Raw genomic sequence first — 24,768 nt, forward strand, 5'->3', positions numbered from 1 at the left:
TCTCTGTAACTTTCAGCTGCCAATCGTCACTACGTATACTGTGCAAAAAACACAAATTCTCTTCGTGCTACATCCATACACCAATTCCCTGCTACCTCTACAAATTTGTTTTGTAGGACCGCCTACTCATCTGCTCATTCCTTGTAGTGTGTTATTACCTCCTACTATTTATCGGCTACTGTTTCGACTCGTAATATATAACTGGTGTTTTGAAGACGCGAGGCCCACTGTTCTAATTCTTTTCTATTGTGTTTGCCCACCATCCCCTAAAAATCCCTCAAGTTGTCACGAAAATGCTGACAACAAGGGAAAAAACCGGATACAGCTCGTAACTTTGACGATGCACTGAAACGGACATATAAGAAAACCATACGTATCTTTCTGAGTTATTGCAGATGGAAGGCCAGTGGCTGAGACTCTGGAATTGTATTCTAGAGAGAAGGATTCGGTTCTCCGTCGACCATCGTACCATCCTCATCTAGGTAGTTCTTGGTCTCTCTGAGTGACCAGCTGATTCCACGGTGGTTCCTTCAACGAACCTTCTACCGATTTATTTGCCCACCCTCCACCACCTAGAGCTAGCTGCCCGTCTCTAAATATCTCTATGTTTGACTTTAAAGCCTAAAATCCCACACTTTAGAGAAGAATGGTTTTTAGTTTACAGTAATTTAGAATTTTTTCCAGTTGAGAGTGCAAGAAGTTTCATATTGGAATTATATGTGTTTCAGGCGGCGAGTCCCGCATGCACAGAGCTGGAGACTATCGTACTAGATTGGCTTGGTGAGTCTATACTGCTCATGATGATCTTGCAATTTAACCTCTGCATTCCCGAACAAAATGTGTTGCACAATTCCTTTTTTCATGTGTTTGCTACAGGGACAAAACTTTTTGATCGTTACAGCCACCTAATTGGAGAGCCTCCTTCGTACCGTTGAGTCTCGAGAGTAATTCGATTAGCTGCTTTCATACGCTTTTGTGGCGAGTGTATATTTGTGTTCTTAGTAGGACTCGAGGAGCTATTACGTAACAGAGAAGAAGCGTCCAGCACGAGTAGTTATCTCCAGTGCTTAGGGGTAGCTTGTGTGATTTACTTATTTAAGAAAGACGAATATTGTTGATTATTTACGCGGGCTATATGCCTACGAAATAAGCATGAACTCTTCACTCGTATGTCAACAGTACAAACCTCATGTTGCCTTGAGTTTAAATCTCAGTCTGGATGTTAAGGTACCCAGTTCAGAGATTATTGTCTAATTTCGCTATAAGAAGCTTCATTCTCTTCAGAACAGTTTCCTTGTTCCAGTGTTCAAGGTTTAATGTAATGGAGACCTACAGTAAGTCAATCAAGTAGAGAAGTCACATCAACAATCATACTCATAAAAAAATAAAATAGATATGCCTCTCAACGTTATACTCAAAAATTTCTCACCGACATATGCTGATCATATAATTAGGATGGGCATGGGCAGAATGACTAGAAGAACATGAGAGATAGCAAGCAGAGAAAGAGCAGAGGGAAGGGGATTATGAACTCAGGAAGGATTGCACTGACATAGGAATCAAGGTGGATCGAGAGTTCAAAGAAAAGGTTGCAGGAACAGAATAAAGAATCGCCTATAAGAGAGCCAGATTTCAGAAGGGCAAAAGAGATACGGGATATAAGATGTGATCAAGAGCGATAGAAGGGAATATTCTATGAAGGGGCTATCCATGATCACACAAAGTTTTCAATGAAAGAGAAATAATTTTAATGATTTAAGAAATGTGCGAATCTTATAAGGAGAGTGTCATAAATCAACTAGAGGCGATATCGTTATGCAACCTCTAACGTGGTATGTGTGGAACTGGTTCCCCTTGTACATGTTAGGGTATTATGACTTGTAAGTTCTCCGTTTCGACTAGCAAGCAATATTTGTGAGACGATAGCGGTTGTTGGCTATTAGAAGACTGGTAACGGCGCAAAGGCAGCTCCTTAGCGTAGCGTGCCAATAAAATCGTGTGCTAACTTTTCTGTAAGTTCATTGAAACCAAAACATGAGAGTGTCGTTGGTGTACAGGCCAGACTGCTTTATCTGTACGATTTCGCATTCCTTCACAGGCTGCCACTGGATGCATTACAATATGACTTGCTTCTGTTTTTCATTACCTTACAGTATGAGCTGTAAAGCCATAATCTGATGTTTGTATAGTATAACTTATCGAAAGGAACGTATTTAGGTTGAAGTCCATGCACTCATATAATGAAACAAAGATAAAAACTTAGAGAGTTGCCTGAAGTTCACAGTTAAAGGCATGACATAAAGTGTATCTTGAAAACAAAATGTCTAAACACATTAGTTTCCAGGTAATACTGCAAAGTGTTCCCATTCAGACCATTTGTGGTCACTGAGACCCATATTACAGATAAAACGTCGCAAATTTCATTGTAATGCTTTGGAAACATTGTACTGTTCAGAGAAACTCAGTTAAGTTCATGTGTAGGTCTCACAAACACCACTTTAAGCACGAGAATGTACATCGGTACATTCCCGTAATTTACGGACGTATTCGTAGCGTGTTACGGACGGGGTTGTTCTTTGGGAAAAGTAAATGCTGGAGGGTATTTGATTTTATATCCATTACTGCATTCTTCCTCAGTAGTAGAAAAAACATTGCTGCCCTTCGTAAACGCACATGAAAATCATACTTGTTACGTAATAACACCAAAAGCGTGCAGTCACAAGAACCAAACTTTATACACAGAGATTTTGCCGATGTACACCAATTTTATGTCTCTGTTCGTCAACAAACTCTGTCAGTGATTACTACAGAGCAGTTTAAATTTCGCATCTCATAAAAAGGGAAAAATCAAATCACCGTTTCTACGAGTTGCGTCCCGTACACTACATGAAGTAAATTACATTGCCAAAATTACAGCTAACTTCACAGTTTCATCCATTCAGTTAAAATTTTTCAGAAAACTTCAGTCGATTGCTTCCTTGAAAATACTCAGTATGTTTTATCAAGACAACTACACAAAGGAGAAAAAGTGCCATACAGCTAAAGATGACTTCTAAGTTTCATTAATTCAGTTAAAAAGTTTTAAAAAGAAGAATAAGCTGCTTCTTAAAATACAGGGTGTGCCAGGAGGAATGGTCAATATTCAAGGATATGACAGAACAATAATTGTAAGCGAAATGTCTAGTAAACGTAGGCATTTTACGAGCACTTCCTCATCTTCGATATTGTGAAACAAATCAATTCTTCTGTAAGCTCTTTGCTTTCCATAAACAGAGAGGTGGAAGTAGGGACCAAATCAGGAAAAAAATCCCCAGTAAACATGGGCTCTAAAGTGTATACCGTAAGAGCACTTCTTAACCTTTGTTACTGTGAAACACATCTCTTCTACTGAGCACGTGCTCATAACTCTTAAAGTATGCATTTGAGAGCCCGTGTTTACCAGACTTTTAGTTTCGAATGATCGTTCCTTCTATTTCCATGAATATTTATCATTATGTCTGGGACACCCTTATGGGCAAATGTACTTCAGTGCTACTGTGAATTTTTCTCCTCCAACTAACGAAATTCTGTATGTAAAATTCTTTAAGTGTCTAGAATAATCACAGCATATATTGCGTGAGGCACTACATTCAATCATGACAAGCGCCTAAGCTTCATTTGTTTTACGGAGATAAACCACTTTGAAGTTGACCCGACCTAACACTGTTACACATATAGACGACAAACGTCTGTTTTTTTACAGATCCTATTTTCTTGTTTGCAGGGAAGGCGATAGGCTTGCCGAACGAGTTCCTCGCATTTGCCGAAGGCAGCAAAGGAGGCGGTGTCATTCAGGTAAAGCGATCTGCAATATTTAATGCACGTTGGTTTCATCTGAACTGTCTATACAGGAAACTTGAAGTTTTAAATGAATTTAGACATTTGGTATATGCGACACATTGCCGTGTGTAATATTTCATTGCCAACCTCCTCGTGAAATTGCAGCTTCGAATCTAATCGCAAGCAGTGTGTTACAGCCATATTCTGGAAAGCCCGGAGGTCACAAACATCTGTGGTCCTCTCATACACTGTGGACGGAAGTTTTTCGTTTTTTTCCCTTCCTGCTGTTGCTCCTTGCTTCTCCGAGGTGTAACCATTACTGCTGATATTTATCGTCAACAACGATCAGGAAGATTGTGTGAAATGATGCTACTTCACGATAACATCCGCCCGCATTTTGGTAGACTGCCAAAAAATACTATACAGCAGTTGGGTTGCGAAATCATTTCGTACCCACTTTATTCACCGAATACTCCGCCGTCAGATTACCACCCTTCCTGCTCTATATCGAACAACCTTCAAGGAACTTCCTTTCCGTATGAAAAGGGGCTCCGAACATGGCTCGACGAATCCTTCGCCTCGAAACCACGTGATTTTTACAGTCGCGGAATCGAAAAGTTACACCAGCGTTGACAGACCGTTGTAAATAGTGGAGAATATATTACTGATGTGTGAGGTCTCTGTTATGTGTATCTGTTGTTCATGGAAAATCGCTACGAACTTATACACGATTCCTGTATAAACTCTACTCCATGTATTGATACTGTCCCAGAAGCGTTAATATGCATCTCTTATGTATCGGTTGAGCCATAGTAAATTACCATACTAGTTATTTTCTTAACTTTTTCGATTTTCCCTCTTATGGGCCCATATTCCGCAGTTTTCTCCTGGTCTATAAGTTGCTCGGACACATTTCAGTTATCACTAACAGTTAATATACGGACGTCGTCTGTTATGCACGAAATTCGACATAACGAACCTGCACTCATTCTTCGAAGAGAGTAACTGAGTCTCACACCCAGAACTTTCAACACCTGTTTCCATGTAGCATGTTACAGTTTAGTAATATGCTCAGTTTTAAATCTATTCAGTCTATGTTTCAAAAAGGATCGACGTATTTGGTTCTGATATTTAATTAAAAAATGTGTGTAAAAAGTTACCACATGAGCTATCCAGGCACGAAACACAGCTCGCATTCACAGCTTACATCTGTATATACCGCTCCAGTGCTTTTCAAACTCCACAGAAGTTCTCCCCCACACCTTTCTGAACTAGAGAAAGTACAGTGAAGTAATGAAAATCATTGAATACCTACAAATATAGCGTCGGACCTCCTCTTGCGCGGCGTAGTGCAGTAACTCGACGTCGCATGGACTCAAGTCGTTGGAAGGCCCCTGCAGAGATATTGAGCCATGCTGCCTCTATAGCCCTTCATAATTGAGAAAGTGTTGCCGATGCAGGATTTTGTACACGAACTGACCTCTCGATTATGTCCCACAAATGTTCGATGGGCTTCATGTCGCACGATGTGATTTTCAAGTCATTCGCTCGAATTGTCCAGAATGTTTTTCGAACCAATCGCGAACGGTTGTGGACAAGTGACATCGCGCATTGCCATCCATAAAAATTCCATTGTTGCTTGGGGACATGTAGTCCACGAATGGCTGCAGATGGTCTCGAAGTAGCCTAACATAACATTTCCATTGGATCAGAGGACCCAGTCCACTGCATTTAATCACAGCACACGCCATTGTGCAATTACCACCAGCTTGCCCAATGCCTTGTTGACAGCTTGGGGCCATGGCCTCGTGGGGTTTACTCCACACTCGAACCGTACCATTAGCTCTCACCAACTGAAATCGGAACCCATCAGACCAGGCCACGGTTTTCCGATCGTGTAGTGTCCAACCGATATGGTCACGAAACCAGGAAAGGCGGTGCCTAAACAGAGGCACTCGTGTCGGTCATCTGCTGCCATAGCCCATCAACACCACATTTCGCCGTTTGCCGTACCTCCCACGGTGAGTTCTGCGGTTATTCCACGCAATGTTGCTTGTCTGTCAGCACTGACAATTCTACGAAAACGCAGCAGCTCACCGTCGTTAAATGAAGGTCGTCGGCCACTGATTTGTCCGTCTTGAGGGGTAATACCTAAAATTTGGTATTCTCGGCACATTCTTGAAGCTTTGGATCTCGGAATATGGAATTCCCTAACAATTTCCCAAATGGGATGCCCCGTCCGTCTAGCTCCAACTACCACTCCCCGTTCAAAGTCTTTAAATTCCCGTCCTGCGGCCATAATAACTTCGGAAACCTTTTCACATGGGTCATCCTATTACAAATGACAGCTCCGTCAATACACTGATCTTTTATACTTCGTGTACGTGATACTACCTCCACCTGTATATGTGTATGTCGCTATCCCATGTATTTTGTCGTCTCAGTGTACACTGCGGAGCATGGCATAGCTATACAGGCTAGACCCTTTCAAGGGTACCCGCTCTTACCGACTGAACAACAGCTCAGTTCTCGAACCTAGGCCGCGAAAACAGTCGAGGTCCACCAGACAGCTTCAATCGCTTGGAATATAGCAAGAAAAGAGTTGCTGCCTTCGTTCCCTTACAGCACATACGATTAAGGTAATCTATTTGATGCAATAGATTTCGCCGAGCAATGTGGCACAGTGGTTAGCACCCTGAATTCGCCTTTTTGGAGAACGATTTTTCAAATCCCAGTACGGACATTGAGATTGACGTTTTCTGTGGTTTTCCTCCAAACTGCGTAAGGGAAATACCAGTATACTTCCTCTGGAAAGGGCCAATTCCCTTCGCTACACATCCTCAGTCCGAGCTTGTGCTCCGCCTCTACTGATCTCATCGTTCACGGGACGCTAAACACGTACCTCCTTCCCTTCAAAGCTTTCCTTTAAGTTTACATATTCCTTAAAAGCTCTTGTTAAATGGAAAACCGAGACGACCGTTCAGCAAAAGCGTTTGACGTCATCACACCCCTGACATTTTTTCTCGCTTCTCGCGAACCACCAGTCCGTCTGAGAGATCTTCGTGCGTCATAGAGCTCAGTGACTGGCAGGAATGGGCCACTTAGGCGAGCGGCTCACTTTACTTGCCACATTACGATTAGCCGGATGGAGCTATTCTTGTCCGAGTACTTACGGCTGTGCTTTACCAGTGTTGCATCATTATTTGCCGCCGTAATCAGCTACAATCAAACAATGGTACGGCTGTCGCACGAGGTACTTTCCAAGGCAGCGATGGGAAATCGCACCTCAAAGTGCGTCAGTTTGCTCGTATTATTGCTGCTCTTAGACATCTTGCGTTAACAATTACACTTTTACATCGCTATGAACAACCTGTCGAAGCCTTCAACGCAGACAAAAAGATTCATACCATTTTACACAACTCGTTTCTTATTCTTCTAAAAGAAAGCTGTTGATTGTCATTTGTTAAGAATTTTCCGGTACCTGTCAAAGTAAAAGTACAGGAATGATTTTTTGACATAGAATAAGATACGGTATTTGAAACAAACCTGTGGAGTAAAATTATGTTATGTGCCACAGATAAAGGGTTTACGTGGGGATTTCGTAAAGCTCTAACTGTCACCCTTAAAAAATGTGATATTCTGCGTTGATTTGACGTTCTTTCCCAGTGTATCTTGGCCTTCAGAATGCCTTGATTGTAAAAGTCTGCAGATTTTGTCTTAAAATACGCTTTCACTTCATTAATGACGTCATGTGTGTTGTCACATTGGCGGTCACCCAACGGACTCTTCATTTCTGGGAACGAAAAACGGCATTTGGTGCGAGATCTGGAGAATACGGCGTGTAATGCAAGATCCAAAAGCGACAGTCTCTCGTTTTGTTAACTGCAACTTGAGATGATTGAGACGGTGCACTGTCAGCCAGAAGACGAACACCTCCAGAGAGCATACTGCGGCGTTTCTTAATCAGAGCTTCCTGTAACTTGTCCAGAAGATTGCTGTGTTATCAGCCTGTTACGATTTGACCCCTGGGAACACAACCTCTGAGAATGAATCTGTGACAGTCCCAGAAAACCGACAGCATGTCCTTTCTAGCTGACTTTTACACTCGGCTCGCCTGTCAGGGGCATGTGACCAGTTTGAAAGTTCCTTCCCCACCTGACAACAGTATCATGGGCAATCACATCCGTAAACAACCGACAAGTCATCACAAATTTCCTAGGGACTGTTACCTTTGAAATGCAGGAACTTTATCACACTCCGAGCCCCAATTATCTCCATCTTACACCTCAGTCACTTCTGGCAGTCCTAGTAAAATAAATGGATAAATAAATAAATAAAATTTCGTTTGGCTTTCTTCTGCAGGAACTGTACCAGAGGGAATATTAGTTGTCTGCATATTGGGTTGCGAATGGCGGTAATCGTAGAGCATCCAGAGGGTGTTTCAAAAAGTTTCATTGTACTTCACAAGACTATATGTTATACAGTTCGCCTACGTGTCTGAGCAGCCAGTGCAGATGACCTCCATGCTGAGGACCCGGGTTCGATTTAGGGTGCTGCCAAGAATGTTTCCTTTGTGGGAAGACTGGTACGGGGTGCACTCGGACTCGTGATGTCAGCTGAGGGAGTACTAGACCGAGCAGTAGCGTCTCTAACGTCCGGGAAGTCTGCAAAACGGCCGGGAGAGCGGTGTGCTGACCACATGACCCTCCGTACTACATCCGCACGACATCGCAAGGTAGAGGATTCTACGGCGGCCGGTATAGATTACTTGCCTGGCGTGGGCGAGGAACTCGTTATATGTTATAGACGAACGAAGGTAGAAACTTGAGGGTGTATTTTAAATTGTGCATCGAAACTTGAAGTTTACCTTGGCGTCAGTTGTAAGTTTCCGCTTCATGTGTTGCCTTTACGGGTCTCCTTGGATGAGTCAGTCAAAGAGGAACTGGTAGGTAGGGTCCTGAATGACTGCGTTACTGTGCAGCAGACTACATGAATATTTGAGATAGTGTAGCAAAATTTTATATTCTGTTGCAAAGCATGCATTAAAAATGTCAACCCTCTCAGATTAAGTTGGTGAAATAAATTGTACGTTGTTTTTGTCAGATAAAAAGTAAAGATCGATTTATAACGATTTGTTCCTTATCTCAAACTGCTCTCTGTGGCAGCACTCATAGTGCCCTCTACCACTGTATAAATTTGATCTTAACAGTTCCAGATATTCCGTAATTATCGAAAGGCCAGTGCTCCACATTGCGATGGGTTGCTTTCGTGATCCGGAAAGTGTCAAGTTTCTGATGGTGGGGCTCTGCCGATTCTTGCACGCAGGAAGATAATAACCCAGTTTTCGGATGCGGTGTAGCAGTTGCGTCAGGTCCCCGTGCGACTGGCTGCTGGTTGCGAAACACGATGAGAGATGTGGCCATCCTGGTGGCTTAACACGCATCGCTTCCCGAGCAGCACGTGTCACCTGACACAAATTTTGGCGCAATACATGTGTCTGGCAGCGGAAGGCAGCGGTCGCTGCAAGCCGGAAGGAAACAGTGTGGCACAAACACGACAGAAACCGAAATCAACAGATAAGAACGTCACGTGTCTCGATAATTTATTAAATCAAACAACAGTAGAATTCAGATGTGAAAAAGCTATCAGGAAGTGGTATAAAGTAGTATAATACTCAAGATCGGAAGGAGATGGTGTTTGTTTCTGATGTGTTCTATAATAGACATTCACTGTCTTTCTCCGTCGATTTGTTTGCTGTGTTACTTTGGACTTCCACGCATATGACCAAGAGACGATTTGCCCTTAACAGCCGAATTTGTTGCTTCTTTGCTTTGGATCCGAGCCTCACATCCCTTTTGATTCCTCTTGCAATTTTCGATAACTCTGGAAATGTAGCCGAGATTTCGTATACAGTCTTAAGGTACACCTCAAGACTGTGTAACAATTTTATTTAATTGACGCTTGAGGATGAATAATTTGACCACACAGTGTATTTAATGTGATAACTAGAGGACGTGCACTCCGCTTATACCACATACAGTCTCGTCTCAGGACTTAAGAATAAACGATTTTCTCCAACTGTTTTGAACTGTGGAGGATAGCAGAGTTGTTGTCTATGTTGTGACTTTTTTGTAAAAAGACTATATTGTACTAATCAGTCTAGTTTTCAACCAAGCGTTCAAATATGAACTAGAATTAAAAGAAACTGTTTGTACACCCTGCTGTGTTCATCTAAATTGAGTACAAAACTATTTGGATTAGTATATCAGCCTTTCCCAAGGCAGAGTTAATTCATGCAATTTATTGTAATGGTGCGTAAAGAAACCTAGAACAGGTAAATGATTTTAGTGGTGAATAGTGATACTGACTGATGTGCGAGTTTAATGGCGTGCGTTCTGCATCGCCCGCTATGGTCTGGTTGTATTAGACCCTGGTTGACGACACCTGTTCGACTCTCGCCTTCTGAAATTATATAACAGTCTAAATCCACGTTTTGCGGAATGTTTTGGGATAAACCTATTTCAGCGATATTGGAATACTCAGTAAAATACCATGCACCTGTCTGTTGACACAGTGCAGTTCAGTTCCATATGTGCTCAGGAAACGTGCTCTCAGTGTGAAATGTTAGTTCTTCTTGAAATTATAAAGAATGTAACAACCAGTCGCGGAAACATAATTTATTTATCTTGTTGCAAATCGATTTCGACTGATATCAGTCATCATCGGTGCATTTTCCTAACTGATACATGCCATAAGTAGAAGTACTGTACTTGATAGAAATCTGCCAAGGACAGTACTTCTACTTATGGCATGTATCGGTTAGGAAAATGCACCGATGATGACTGATATCAGTCGAAATTGATTTGCAACAAGATAATAAATTATGTTTCCGCGACTGGTTGCTACATTCTTTATAATTTTATATTCCACGGTCGCTGCACAGAAAGGGAACCTTATTGAGCGCCGGCCGGTGTGGCAATGCGGTTCTAAGCGCGTCAGTTTGGAACCGCGTGACCGCTACGGTCGCAGGTTCGAATCCTGCCTCGGGCATGGATGTGTGTGATGTCCTTATGTTAGTTAGGTTTAAGTAGTTCTAAGTTCTAGAGGACTGATGACCTCAGTAGTTAAGTCCCATAGTGCTCGGAGCCATTTGAACCATTTGAACCTTATTGAGCCCAACCTTCACAAAGACAATTGTTTAAGTAACCTATCACATTATTCCTCTCTTGTGGTGTGACTCAAAGTTCTCATCAGCTAAACATAATAAAGAGATGGTAAATCCAAATACTGTGCCAACGGCCTTGCCGCAGTGGTAACTCCTGTTCTCGTCAGATTACCGAAGTTCAGCGCTGTAGGGCTGAGCTAGCACTTGGATAGGCGACCATCCGGTCTGCCGAGCGCTGTTGGCAAGCGAGGTGCACTCTGCCCTTGTGAGGCAAACTGCGGAGCTACTTGATTGAGAAGTAGCGGCTCCGGTCTCGGAAAGTGACATACGGCCGGGAGAGCGGTGTGCTGACCATATGCCCCTCCATATCCGCATCCAGTGACACCTGTGGGCTGAGGATGACACGGGGGTCGGTCGGTACCTTTGGGCCTTCATGGCGTGTTTCTGTCACCAACGCTTTGATGAGAAAGTACGTATTCCGGATGAAACTGTCAGCAGAATGGCAGTGTTACCTACCAGCAACTTTCCAGGAAGTTTCCTCCTGTAATCTTTGCCTGAAGGTGACTATTATAAATAATACATGGGCTTTCTCGGCGAATTACGTTGATGAAATCTTTTCGGATTATCAGCTGAGTCGCGTTGTAGCAACATTTCAACGATTTTATTACTCGTCGTTTTCGGGCAAAGTATGGGGTTCATGCTCGTTTCAGTTCATTTAGCCGCTGGACCGAAGATTCCTTTGCTGATGACCCAAAAGGTAGGTCAGCCGCGTGCCTCCGAAAGAGACGTCACGACTTTTGATTTGGGTGGAGGGGTGGTGGGGGGCGGAGGGGGGAAGCATGGTTGTGGTGGGTGGGGTTGTCATACGTCAAATTCTGATGCTGTCTGTCTTTTCTGCCTATGCCTCCGCCACAAAAATACCTCAGGAACACTCTGATGTGAAATCTCCAGGGGCTTTACAGACTAAAGATTCTGTGTGTGTATCTATGATTAAAGCCCCGTATAGTTCTATTGTTTACTTTATAAATAGCTGTCATTTGGGCATATGAATAAATACACTCCTGGAAATGGAAAAAAGAACACATTGACACCGGTGTGTCAGACCCACCATACTTGCTCCGGACACTGCGAGAGGGCTGTACAAGCAATGATCACACGCACGGCACAGCGGACACACCAGGAACCGCGGTGTTGGCCGTCGAATGGCGCTAGCTGTGCAGCATTTGTGCACCGCCGCCGTCAGTGTCAGCCAGTTTGCCGTGGCATACGGAGCTCCATCGCAGTCTTTAACACTGGTAGCATGCCGCGACAGCGTGGACGTGAACCGTATGTGCAGTTGACGGACTTTGAGCGAGGGCGTATAGTGGGCATGCGGGAGGCCGGGTGGACGTACCGCCGAATTGCTCAACACGTGGGGCGTGAGGTCTCCACAGTACATCGATGTTATCGCCAGTGGTCGGCAGAAGGTGCACGTGCCCGTCGATCTGGGACCGGACCGCAGCGACGCACGGATGCACGCCAAGACCGTAGGATCCTCCGCAGTGCCGTAGGGGACCGCACCGCCACTTCCCAGCAAATTAGGGACACTGTTGCTCCTGGGGTATCGGCGAGGACCATTCGCAACCGTCTCCATGAAGCTGGGCTACGGTCCCGCACACCGTTAGGCCGTCTTCCGCTCACGCCCCAACATCGTGCAGCCCGCCTCCAGTGGTGTCGCGACAGGGGTGAATGGAGGGACGAATGGAGACGTGTCGTCTTCAGCGGTGAGAGTCGCTTCTGCCTTGGTGCCAATGATGGTCGTATGCGTGTTTGGCGCCGTGCAGGTGAGCGCCACAATCAGGACTGCATACGACCGAGGCACACAGGGCCAACACCCGGCATCATGGTGTGGGGAGCGATCTCGTACACTGGCCGTACACCACTGGTGATCGTCGAGGGGACACTGAATAGTGCACGGTACATCCAAACCGTCATCGAACCCATCGTTCTACCATTCCTAGACCGGCAAGGGAACTTCCTGTTCCAACAGGACAATGCACGTCCGCATGTATCCCGTGCCACCCAACGTGCTCTAGAAGGTGTACGTCAACTACCCTGGCCAGCAAGATCTCCGGATCTGTCCCCCATTGAGCATGTTTGGGACTGGATGAAGCGTCGTCTCACGCGGTCTGCACGTCCAGCACGAACGCTGGTCCAACTGAGGCGCCAGGTGGAAATGGCATGGCAAGCCGTTCCACAGGACTACATCCAGCATCTCTACGATCGTCTCCATGGGAGAATAGCAGCCTGCATTGCTGCGAAAGGTGGATATACACTGTACTAGTGCCGACATTGTGCATGCTCTGTTGCCTGTGTCTATGTGCCTGTGGTTCTGCCAGTGTGATCATGTGATGTATCTGACCCCAGGAATGTGTCAATAAAGTTTCCCCTTCCTGGGACGATGAATTCACGGTGTTCTTCTTTCAATTTCCAGGAGTGTAAATTTCTTTTCCGAAACTGAACTGTCGGCAAACAGGGGAAGAATCCTTGGTGGCTGCTTAGGAGCTGCAATTCATCTGTCTAATGCATTCCACTCATTTGCGGACAGGGTAATTCCGTCATGATCTTACAAATTTTCATGAACGATGGAGGAGAGTAAGTGTATCGATTTGAGCTAAAGGATCGTGGTTCGAAAATGACCGAGTCGAAAGCTATAAGCGAAAATCGTTTTCATATCTCTGACGGTAGGATACATGTACCGATACCGTTGCTGTTAAGATTGTAGGGTAGACAACTTTCAGAACTGGTATTATGGGCCAAAACAAGAAGAAAAGTCTAGTAAATATGGGCTCTAAAATGCATACCTTAAGAGCTATGGGCACTTATTCACTAGAAGGGATGTGTTTCACAGTAGCAAAGATGAAGAAGCGGTCATATATTTTAAGACGCATACCCCAGACCACACAATCTGAGTGTATATTTTAGAGCCCCTGTATACTGTCCTTTTTGGTATTGGTTGGTCCGTACTACCACCTCTGAATGTAGCCTACCACGCAATTGTAGAAACAACAGTACGGGTGCATACTGAGTATTCGACTGTCAGAACTATGAGTACGATTACCGCTTATAAATTTCGACTCGGTCGATTCCGGATGTGAAGACGATGCATTTAGCGTTCTCAGATATCTTTGATAGTTTGTAATTTGATTACAGAGTCAGTTCATAAGTGTCAGCTGCAGAGACATCTTTGGGCACTCGATTTGGTAATTTCATCTGCGAGAAATTAAAGCACCAGAGCCATAAGATGCACATGATTAATAAATTTCATATTCTGACAAATTGTTCCGTCATATTTTTTGTGTGAGTTGACTGATTCTAATTATGAATCGTTAATATTGTACCCATAGGATACTACGGTTTTCTCGTTCTGTGAAGTGAATTGCTTTGAAATTATGTACATATAAAGCAAACAAGATCTGACTCAATATTTGTAAGCTTCTTTCAGATAATACTTCATTATAAACAACTGCATAACCTGCGAAAAGTCTCAGATTACTACTAATATTGTTCGCCAGGTCATTAATACGCTATCTGACTAAAAGAAATCTGGACACCGCTACGTAATACGAAACTAATCACGAAATATCACGAGAGGCAGACCCGCATGTATAGGAGGCGGGGACTACTGTGTTGTCAGTACAGAAGCAGTAAGAGTCGGACAGGAGAGTTTAGTGATTTCAGATGGGGAGTAATCATTGTATGTTACCTCAGTAACAAAACCACCAGGGTAGTTTTACCCCTTCCAAAGCTGCCCAGCCGGCAGCTGCGGTTCTAGGCGCTTCGGTCCGGAACCAATATGCTGCTACGGTTGCAGGTTCGAATCCTGCATCGGGCTGGATTTGTATGATGTCCGTAGGTTAGTTAGGTTTAAGCGTTTCTAGGTCTAGGGGACTGATGACCTCAGCTGGTAAGTCCCATAGTGCTTAGAGCCATTTTGGCCATTTTTGAAAGCTGCCCAAGCCGACTGCTGGTGATGTGATTGAGAAGTGGAAAAGTAGCAGAAGAACCAGAGCTGAACCAAGACCACGCAGACCTTCTATACTGACAGACAGGAATCGTCGGGCATTGCGGACGGCAGTTATAGAAAATCGCATGAGAGCAGCGGGAGGAATCACTCGTGAGTTCCATGGTGTTGCCAGCAGTGTAGGTGGCACGATGATCGTGTGTAGAGTACAACAGTCCAACTGCTGCTCACAAGCCACACTTTTCTGCAGTCACTGATAAGCATCGCTTGAGGTGGTACAAAGAGTGACTCAACTGGACAGTATAACAATACCTCCACTAACAGTTAATCAGTTCAAAAATTAACACGTCGCGCGCTCAAAGTATGACCTTTTTATTGCGCAACTAAAAGGTCTTTAATGTGGCAGGTCATCAACTGATTATAGTCACTGAAGAAAATCAACAATAATATCACTTATCTTGCACTTGCAATCCACCGACGATTTCGCTCTGGCTTTGGCTCGTAATTAAAAATGTTGTCTAGATAGCGTGACTGTCGCTGTTGGTGCGAAAGGCACTCGGATATTAATTACGCCGACTTGAAGAACTTACGAAGACACTCTTTCAGGATTAATTTGATGATTTATGTTTTTCATTGCAATGTGCTTCATACTTTTTTAAACAATGGTCACTTGAAAATAATTCTTGACACTCACTTTTCACAAAAATTCACATTTATTGAACCTTTTATACTTTCGCATGTTCAAAACATTTCTTCATCATACAATTTGGCAGCCATTACTGCTCTTAATAAAACTCACAACATTTTTCATTGTCCGTAACTCAGACTCATCTTTTCATTTCCAACACAAAGTCAAGACTGTTCATATTCAACACAAAAATTTGACTACTCTGTACGCTTCCGTGCGAAAAGTCACAAGCCAGCATCAAAGATAGCAATAAGTACAAAGATATTCACACTAGATATTATATCGATTTCAACCTCTCAAAATATCGACGTACATACACTCCTGGAAATTGAAATAAGAACACCGTGAATTCATTGTCCCAGGAAGGGGAAACTTTATTGACACATTCCTGGGGTCAGATACATCACATGATCACACTGACAGAACCACAGGCACATAGACACAGGCAACAGAGCATGCACAATGTCGGCACTAGTACAGTGTATATCCACCTTTCGCAGCAATGCAGGCTGCTATTCTCCCATGGGGACGATCGTAGAGATGCTGGATGTAGTCCTGTGGAACGGCTTGCCATGCCATTTCCACCTGGCGCCTCAGTTGGACCAGCGTTCGTGCTGGACGTGCAGACCGCGTGAGACGACGCTTCATCCAGTCCCAAACATGCTCAATGGGGGACAGATCCGGAGATCTTGCTGGCCAGGGTAGTTGACTTACACCTTCTAGAGCACGTTGGGTGGCACGGGATACATGCGGACGTGCATTGTCCTGTTGGAACAGCAAGTTCCCTTGCCGGTCTAGGAATGGTAGAACGATGGGTTCGATGACGGTTTGGATGTACCGTGCACTATTCAGTGTCCCCTCGACGATCGCCAGTGGTGTACGGCCAGTGTAGGAGATCGCTCCCCACACCATGATGCCGGTTGTTGGCTCTGTGTGCCTCGGTCGTATGCAGTCCTGATTGTGGCGCTCGCCTGCACGGCGCCAAACACGCATACGACCATCATTGGCACCAAGGCAGAAGCGACTCTCATCGCTGAAGACGACACGTCTCCATTCGTCCCTCCATTCACGCCTGTCGCGACATCACTGGAGGCGGGCTGCACGATGTTGGGGCGTGAGCGGAAGACGGCCTAACGGTGTGCGGAACCGTAGCCCAGCTTCATGGAGACGGTTGCGAATGGTCCTCGCCGATACCCCAGGAGCAACAGTGTCCCTAATTTGCTGGGAAGTGGCGGTGCGGTCCCCTACGGCACTGCGTAGGATCCTACGGTCTTGGCGTGCATCCGTGCGTCGCTGCGGTCCGGTCCCAGGTCGACGGGCACGTGCACCTTCCGCCGACCACTGGCGACAACATCGATGCACTGTGGAGACCTCACGCCCCACGTGTTGAGCAATTCGGCGGTACGTCCACCCGGCCTCCCGCATGCCCACTATACGCCCTCGCTCAAAGTCCGTCAACTGCACATACGGTTCACGTCCACGCTGTCGCGGCATACTACCAGTGTTAAAGACTGCGATGGAGCTCCGTATGCCACGGCAAACTGGCTGACACTGACGGCGGCGGTGCACAAATGCTGCGCAGCTAGCGCCATTCGACGGCCAACACCGCGGTTCCTGGTGTGTCCGCTGTGCCGTGCGTGTGATCATTGCTTGTACAGCCCTCTCGCAGTGCCCGGAGCAAGTATGGTGGGTCTGACACACCGGTGTCAATGTGTTCTTTTTTCCATTTCCAGGAGTGTACATATAAAAATGAAACCAAATTTGAATAGAGTGAAAAATATGAGACATTACGTAGAAAAATATTCATTAATTTACGGCATCGAAAAATAGGGTTGGGGGGAGGGGGGCTATGGTTTCGCAAATAAAATACCATTACAACAGTGGATCACTCCAAACGACTAATTTAATATGATGAATCACGCTATACACTTGGTGGTCCGATGGATTGGCTTTGGTTTGGCGTGTGCGTGGAGAACATTACCTGCCATCATGTGTAGTGCCAAGAGTGAAACACTGAGGAGGCAGTCTTATGGTATAGTAATTTTTTCCTCGGTGGGGCCGGCCGGAGTGGCCGAGCGATTCTAGGCGCTTCAGACCGGAACGTCGCGACCGCTATGGTCGCATGTTCGAATCCTGCCTTGGCCATGGATGTGTGTGATGTCATTAGGTTAGTTACGTTTAAGTAGTTCCAAGTTCTAGGGGACTGATGACCTCAGATGTTAAGTCCCATAGTGCTCAGAGCCATTTGAGCCATTTAGACCTCGGTGGGGTTGTTTCCTTATTGCGATTAGGAAAACGCTAAATGCGGAATGACATGAACCCATAATCATGCATTAGGTATTGCACACGCTAGAGAATAGTCTGTAGACGAGGACTGTTGGTATCAGCATGACAATGTACCCTGTCATAAACCAGCGTCTGTGAGGCAATGGTTTGGGCAATAAGCTTCGTGAAATGAACTGGCCTATCCAGAGACCCGACCTGAACGCAGTGGAACACATTGAGTTGAGGTAGAACGTCTACTTCGCTCCAAACACCAGCGTCCAGCGTCACTACTTTGTCTGGTTCCACCTCTGGAGGAAGAATAGACTGCCATTCCCCCAATGACACCTTATCCCCACCAGAGCTTAAGCCATCATAAAGCTGAAGGGTGCACACACGCCACATTACTGTCCACTAATACACTACTGGCCATTAGAATTGCTACACCACGAAGATGACGTGCTACAGACGCGAAATTTAACCGACAGGAAGAAGATGCTGTGATATGCAAATGATTAGCTTTGCAGAGCATTCACACAAGGTTGGCCCCGGTGGCGACACCTACAACGTGCTGACATGAGGAAAGTTTCCAACCGATTTCTCATACACAAACAGCAGTTGACCGGCGTTGCCTGGTGAAACGTTGTTGTGATGCCTCGTGTAAGGAGGAGAAATGAGTACCATCACGTTTTCGACTTTGATAAAGGTCGGATTGTAGCCTATCGCGATTGCGGTTTATCGTATGGCGACATTGTTGTTCGCGTAGGTCGAGATCCAACGACTGTTAGCAGAATACGGAATCGGTGGGTTTCGGGAGGGTAATACAGAACGCCGTGCTGGATCCCAACGGCCTCGTATCACTAGCAGCGAGGATGACAGGCATCTTATCCGCATGGCTGTAACAGATCGTGCAGCCACGTCTCGATCCCTGAGTCAACAGATGGGGACATTTGCAAGACAACAATCATCTGCACGAACAGTTCGACGACGTTTGCAGCAGCATGGACTATCAGGTCAGAGACCATGGCTGCGGTTACCCTTGACGCTGCATCACAGACAGGAGCGCCTGCGACGGTGCACTCGACGACGAACCTTGGTGCACGAATGGCAAAACGTCATTTTTTCGGATGAAACCAGCTTCTGTTTACAGCATCCTGATAGTCGCATCCGTGTTTGGCGACATCTCCGTGAACGCACATTGGAAGCGTGTATTCGTCATCACCATACTGGCGTATGTCCCGGCGTGATGGAATGGTGTGCCATTGGTTACACGTCTCGGTCACCTCTTGTTCGCATTGAAGGCACTTTGAACAGTGGACGTTACATTTCAGATGTGTTACGACGCGAGACTCTGCCCTTCATTCGATCCCTGCAAAACCCTACATTTCAGCAGGATAACGCACGACCGCATGTATCAGTTCCTGTACGGGCCTTTCTGGATACAGAAAATGTTCGGCTGCTGCCCTGGCCACCACATTCTCCAGATCTCTCACCAATTGAAAACGTCTGGTCAATGGCGGCCAAGCAACTGGCTCGTCACAATACGGCAGTCACTACTCTGGATGAACTGTGGTATCGTGTTAAAGTTGCATGGGCAGCTGTACCTTTACACGCCATCCAAGCTCTGTTTGACTCAATGCCCAGGCGTATCAAGGCCGTTGTTACAGCCAGAGGTGGTTGTTTTGGGTACTGATTTCTGAGGATCTATGCATCCAAATTGCGTGAAAATGTAATCACATGTCAGTTCTAGTATAATATATTTGTCCAATGAATACCCGTTTATCATCTGCATTTCTTCGTGGTGTAGCAATTTTAATGGCCAGTAGTGTAGGTGTCCGGGATCCTTTGGTCAGACAGTGTGCGCTCAGCGATGCATCGCTCCGGAGGCCTTGCTGGACGGTGGTGACCGCGGCTCGCGGTGTCCTGTTGCAGACGTCCGCGAGCGAGTGCGTGCTGGTGACGATGCTGGCGGCGCGCGCGCAGGCCATCCGCCGGCTGAAGCAGCAGCAGCCGCTGGCCGAGGAGGCCTCTCTGCTGGCGCGCCTCATCGGCTACTGCTCCAAGGAGTCGCACTCCTGCGTCGAGAAGGCCGCCATGATCTGCTTCGTGCGGCTGCGCATCCTCGAGCCCGACGACAAGTGCTGTCTGCGCGGCGAGACCCTCAGACAGGCAAGCGAGTTTCAAACATTTCGCACTGTGTCCTCCGTCCTCGGGTGATATACTGGTCGAAGCTCAGTTTTTTCTCACTTGCTTATATTTTACGAGCACCAGCAAATGTAAAACTCTCCAACTGTCTGGTCAAAAGTAAACAAAACGACAAAATACAAAGCTACACTAAATACGTTCTGAATGATAGTCATCTGCAGTTTTTCTTGTCGTTACTTTGTTTAAAATATCCCTTTATTTTTTTGTCTTCGGAACTTTACAGTTTCAGTTGTGTTGCCATCTATCTGGACCACCGCAAACAACTTTTTGTTCAGATACAATACAAAAAAGTGTAGCAAGTAAATATCAAGCTGCAAGGGCAACATAGACCAGCATGTATGTCTTTCTTGCGGCTTCGTTCGTTATGAAGACGTGAACAGAAGTAAGGGAATTTTTTTAAATGGTACTATTTATTTTTTATTCGCTAATCCACTTCCTCTCCTTAAGCCTTGTTCAAAAACGTGTTACAATGCACCATTCACCCAAACGTGATGTTGTTAATAACGTAATACAAAACTGACTTTGGTTGTACTGTACTAACACACGGTGCAAGTGTCCCCAATAACGTAACTCGTACGCTTGCTTCTATTGACGGTGAACAAAATGAAATACATGGAAAATGCACACCGTTCATTCATACTTTAGTTGAACATTTGTTTTAGTACAATATATGCAACGAAGAGAATGTAAAAAAAAACTGCTCATCTACAGGGTGTTACAAAAAGTTACGGCCAAACTTTCAGGAAACATTCCTCACACACAAAGAAAGAAAATATGTTATGTGGACATGTGTCCGGAAACGCTTACTTTCCATGTTAGAGCTCATTTTATTACTTCTCTTCAAATCATGGAATGGAAACACACAGCAACAGAATGTACCAGCGTGACTTCAAACACTTAGTTACAAGAAATGTTCAAAATGTCCTCCGTTAGCGAGGATACATGCATCCACCCTCCGCCGCATGGAATCCCTGATGCGCAGATGCAGCCCTGGAGAATGGCGTATTGTATCACAGCAGTCCGCAATACGAGCACGAAGAGTCTCTACATTTGGTACCGGGTTTACGTAGACAAGAGCTTTCAAATGCCCCCATAAATGAAAGTCAAGAGGGTTGAGGTCAAGAGAGCGTGGAGACCATGGAATTGGTCCGCCTCTACCAATCCATCGGTCACCGAATCTGTTGTTGAGAAGCGTAAGCCCACATCGACTGAAATGTGCAGGAGCTCCATCGTGCATGAAGCACATGTTGTATCGTACTTGTAAAGGCACATGTTCTAGCAGAACAGGTAGAGTATCCCGTATGAAATCATGATAACGTGCTCCATTGAGCGTAGGTGGACGAAACTAAAATGAGCTCTAACATGGAAATTAAGCGTTTCCGGACGCATGTCCACAGAACATCTTTTCATTATTTGTGAGTGAGGAATGTTTCCTGAAAGTTTGGCCGTACCTTTTTGTAACACCCTATATAGAGAATGTTTAATCTAGGACTGCCTTTACGCTACACAACTCATGGTTTAAATGTACTATGGTACTGTACTACATGTACCCGTAATGTAGGTAAGAAAACATTACTGCAGTTACTGTTCCGCTAGCTTAAGTTCTTCATAGATTACTAGCATTTCTACCTTCGCTTTGTTGTGTACATTGACCTCACCCAAACCTTCATTAGAAGACGATTTACTGAATGAGCAGTGCGCATTTACCTTCTTTTTCCCTTCGTTTGCCGTCAACTCCAACAAGTGATCGAGTTACGTTATACCGGGTGTCTGCACTGTTTGCTACTAAAGGAGACTCAAAGTCAGTTTTGCGTTACATTTTTACTAACGTCATGTTGACGTGAAAGGTACTCTGTGGTACGTTTCTGAGCAGGTCTTGAGGAGAGGCAGTGAAATACTGAACAAGAAGTATTGGGTGCTATTTAAAAAAGGGTTACTTCCGTCCATTACTTCGTAAGGAAGAAAGTTACGGAACATGCTGCCATCCTAGTTAATATCCCTTGGTAGCTAAGCAACATTTGTCTCATACATTTTTATTTTGCTTCCGTGCAAAAAGTTATTCGCTGTGAACAAGGTTAAACGGATTCCCTGTGTAACAAGTCAAATTGACTTACAGCGAAAACTTTCGTTGGTCATGTACCACCTCATTCAGTGATGCTGACACGGTGACCGGTGCGGCGTATGGCACTTCGACTAACGACTAAGTTCACGCCATGAACGGCTGAGACATTCCAAAACACAGCTAGCTGTTCATAAGCATACAAAGTGAGTCGAGACTGAATACCGAAACAGCGAGAACCGTAAAACAAGCTATAATCGAAGTCTGACTCAAGTGGCGTGATCTGAAGGTTGCAGGCGATATAAGGCTAGCCGCAGTGCACTTACGTGACCGCTCTCGCGTATTCAAGCTCGGGACTCCACGAGTGGGCATGCCCATTGTAGTCTGCTTGCACCGTCTGCGGACCACCGAACGGCTGCTTCTAATTGCCAGCCACATTCTCACAGATATCAGGTTGGCGGGATATCCAAATCACTACCGAATAAAAGAGATCATACTTTGTGAAAATGCAGTGGATTGCCGGACTTTAAAATAACGAACCTGACACCAAGTATTTAGACCGCCTCCCCTTTCTTACCTCCGGTCCTAAATGAAGTCCGTACCTTGAAACGGAGCCACCTTACGTGTTCGCAATTCTGGCTCTGGTGCAGACACGGAGAGAAAGCCCTTCCACTCCTGGAGGAGGGTCATAAGCTAAATGTCGGCTGTTAATACTACTAGCACGTCTGCTCTAATATCTCAGTAATTGTTGTAGAGTCTTAGACAGGAGGTTTGTCTTTGTGCCTAGCATTATAGAAGCTCAGAGGGAGTATGTGCTTGAGAAACATTTGGTGTTGTTTATTTTAAAATTCGCACCATATTTTAACAATGTACCACAGTTGTAAGTTTAGACCCTAACCCAAATGTGTCCGTTTGACTTATCCCATACACTTGAAAATGGCTACACAGCCGAAACTGTACAGTAATGAAGACTACAAAATAAAGCGAATGCTGCAGATTAATGTCATTCAGAAAGTGCTCGTTCCCCGTGAACCCTGTAACAACTGAAGTGCTGGCATCACATACTTTATGAACTGAGTTCCTTTATTTCTGTCGCGTACTTTTTGACGCTTTTTCTCCTGTTTACGACGTTTCTGTTAGGTCGCTTTCTCGTTGTCTGTCCAGTACAAGTTTTGCAATTGAGTTTAAACTAACTTCGCGATGAACTAGAGCCTTGAAATTTTAAACACATTTCAAAACTAGATGTCACTGCAATACTGACTCGCTTTCTTCTACGGTGTGCGGTAGAGGGTATTTTTTTTACCACTGTCATTTCCCGATGTGCCAGAGACTTTCAACATTAATCAGAACTGGATGGAAAAGCAATATTAACTAGTATGAGGTGGAGTCTACTTTGTGTAACGCTGCTGTTTCTCACTCTTCAAGTTCCTGTAGTGAATGTTTCGCGGTAAGAACATCTGCTGCTAAGCCTCCATGTGAGTTCAAATCTCTCTAATTCTTACCTTCATGGGCTTTTCACGAGATAGGCGTAAGTGGATTCAATATACTGATTGAAACAGGCGCAGAGAAACTGGAACAAATCTGAAATTTGCCACATGTCTCTGCTGTAGTCTCATCAAAATGTTTGAAACCGATTGAAAAATTTCAAACCCAAGACTAAAAAGCAGGATAATTATTTAAATAAATATGTATTTTTGATATACTACGTCCAGATAGTCCTGCATATTTGTGATCGTGAATTTTTAATGGCTATGAAAGTACTTCGAAGATCTGATACGAAAAAAGTGGGAGTGCTTGCAATACGTTAACTGATGCATCAATAGGTCACCTCAATATTATTACACCAATTAACTAACTGATGCATGAGTAGTTCACCTTCTCACTATTATCTGTTGCATGTACCTCACGTTTCTTGGTTATTCAGGAGTATCTGTATGGGAATAGCAATCAGTAAGGGGCTAGGAGAAATTATTTTATACTTACAATTATAACTATACTATACATATTTAAATATGTACTGTATTAAGAATTCATTTTATTTAAATAATTATCCTTTTATGAAAGTCATCTATAATCCGATTTTTTTACTTTAATAGAAAGAATCGGCTGTAGTACGATTCATTCTTTCATCTCTACTCAGGGGTCAGATAAAATATAATGCACCAAATATTTGACAACAAATTTTTCTGAAACTTTAAAGCCGGCCGGTGTGGCCGAGCGGTTTTAGGCGCTACAGTCTGGAACCACGCGAACGGTGCGGTCGCAGGTTCGAATCCTGCCTCGGACATGGATGCGTGTGATGTCCTTAGGTTAGTTAGGTTTAAGTAGTTCTAATTTCTAGGGGACTGATGACCTTAGCAATTAAGTCCCATAGTCCTCAGAGCGATTCGAACCTTTTTTTGATACTTTCAAGGATAAAATCTGACATTCTCAAGCAATTTGTCTTCTCATACGGAATAAAACTATAGTCTATCATAAAGAAACTATTTTTTTCTCCTTTTTAAACCGTTTCAAATTGGAGGCTGTTTAACGGTAGTATTATACTATTTCCGTCAGATCTGGTGTAG

At 44.7% G+C, this 24,768-nt stretch overlaps 1 protein-coding gene across 1 annotated transcript in view; it reads left to right on the forward strand.

Moving 5' to 3' along the window:
• LOC126474871 (tyrosine decarboxylase-like) overlaps positions 1-24,768 on the forward strand; it is a 167,448-nt gene that overhangs the window by 24,183 nt on the left and 118,497 nt on the right. Inside the window, exons 3-5 of the mRNA XM_050102353.1 lie at positions 729-780; positions 3,764-3,834; positions 19,870-20,106. Of these exons, the coding sequence (XP_049958310.1) occupies positions 729-780; positions 3,764-3,834; positions 19,870-20,106 (360 nt within the window). The remainder of the gene's footprint in view (positions 1-728; positions 781-3,763; positions 3,835-19,869; positions 20,107-24,768) is intronic.

The sequence above is a fragment of the Schistocerca serialis genome, chromosome 4, assembly GCF_023864345.2.
Source record: "Schistocerca serialis cubense isolate TAMUIC-IGC-003099 chromosome 4, iqSchSeri2.2, whole genome shotgun sequence".
In the NCBI taxonomy this organism is placed as follows: Eukaryota; Metazoa; Arthropoda; class Insecta; order Orthoptera; family Acrididae; genus Schistocerca; species Schistocerca serialis.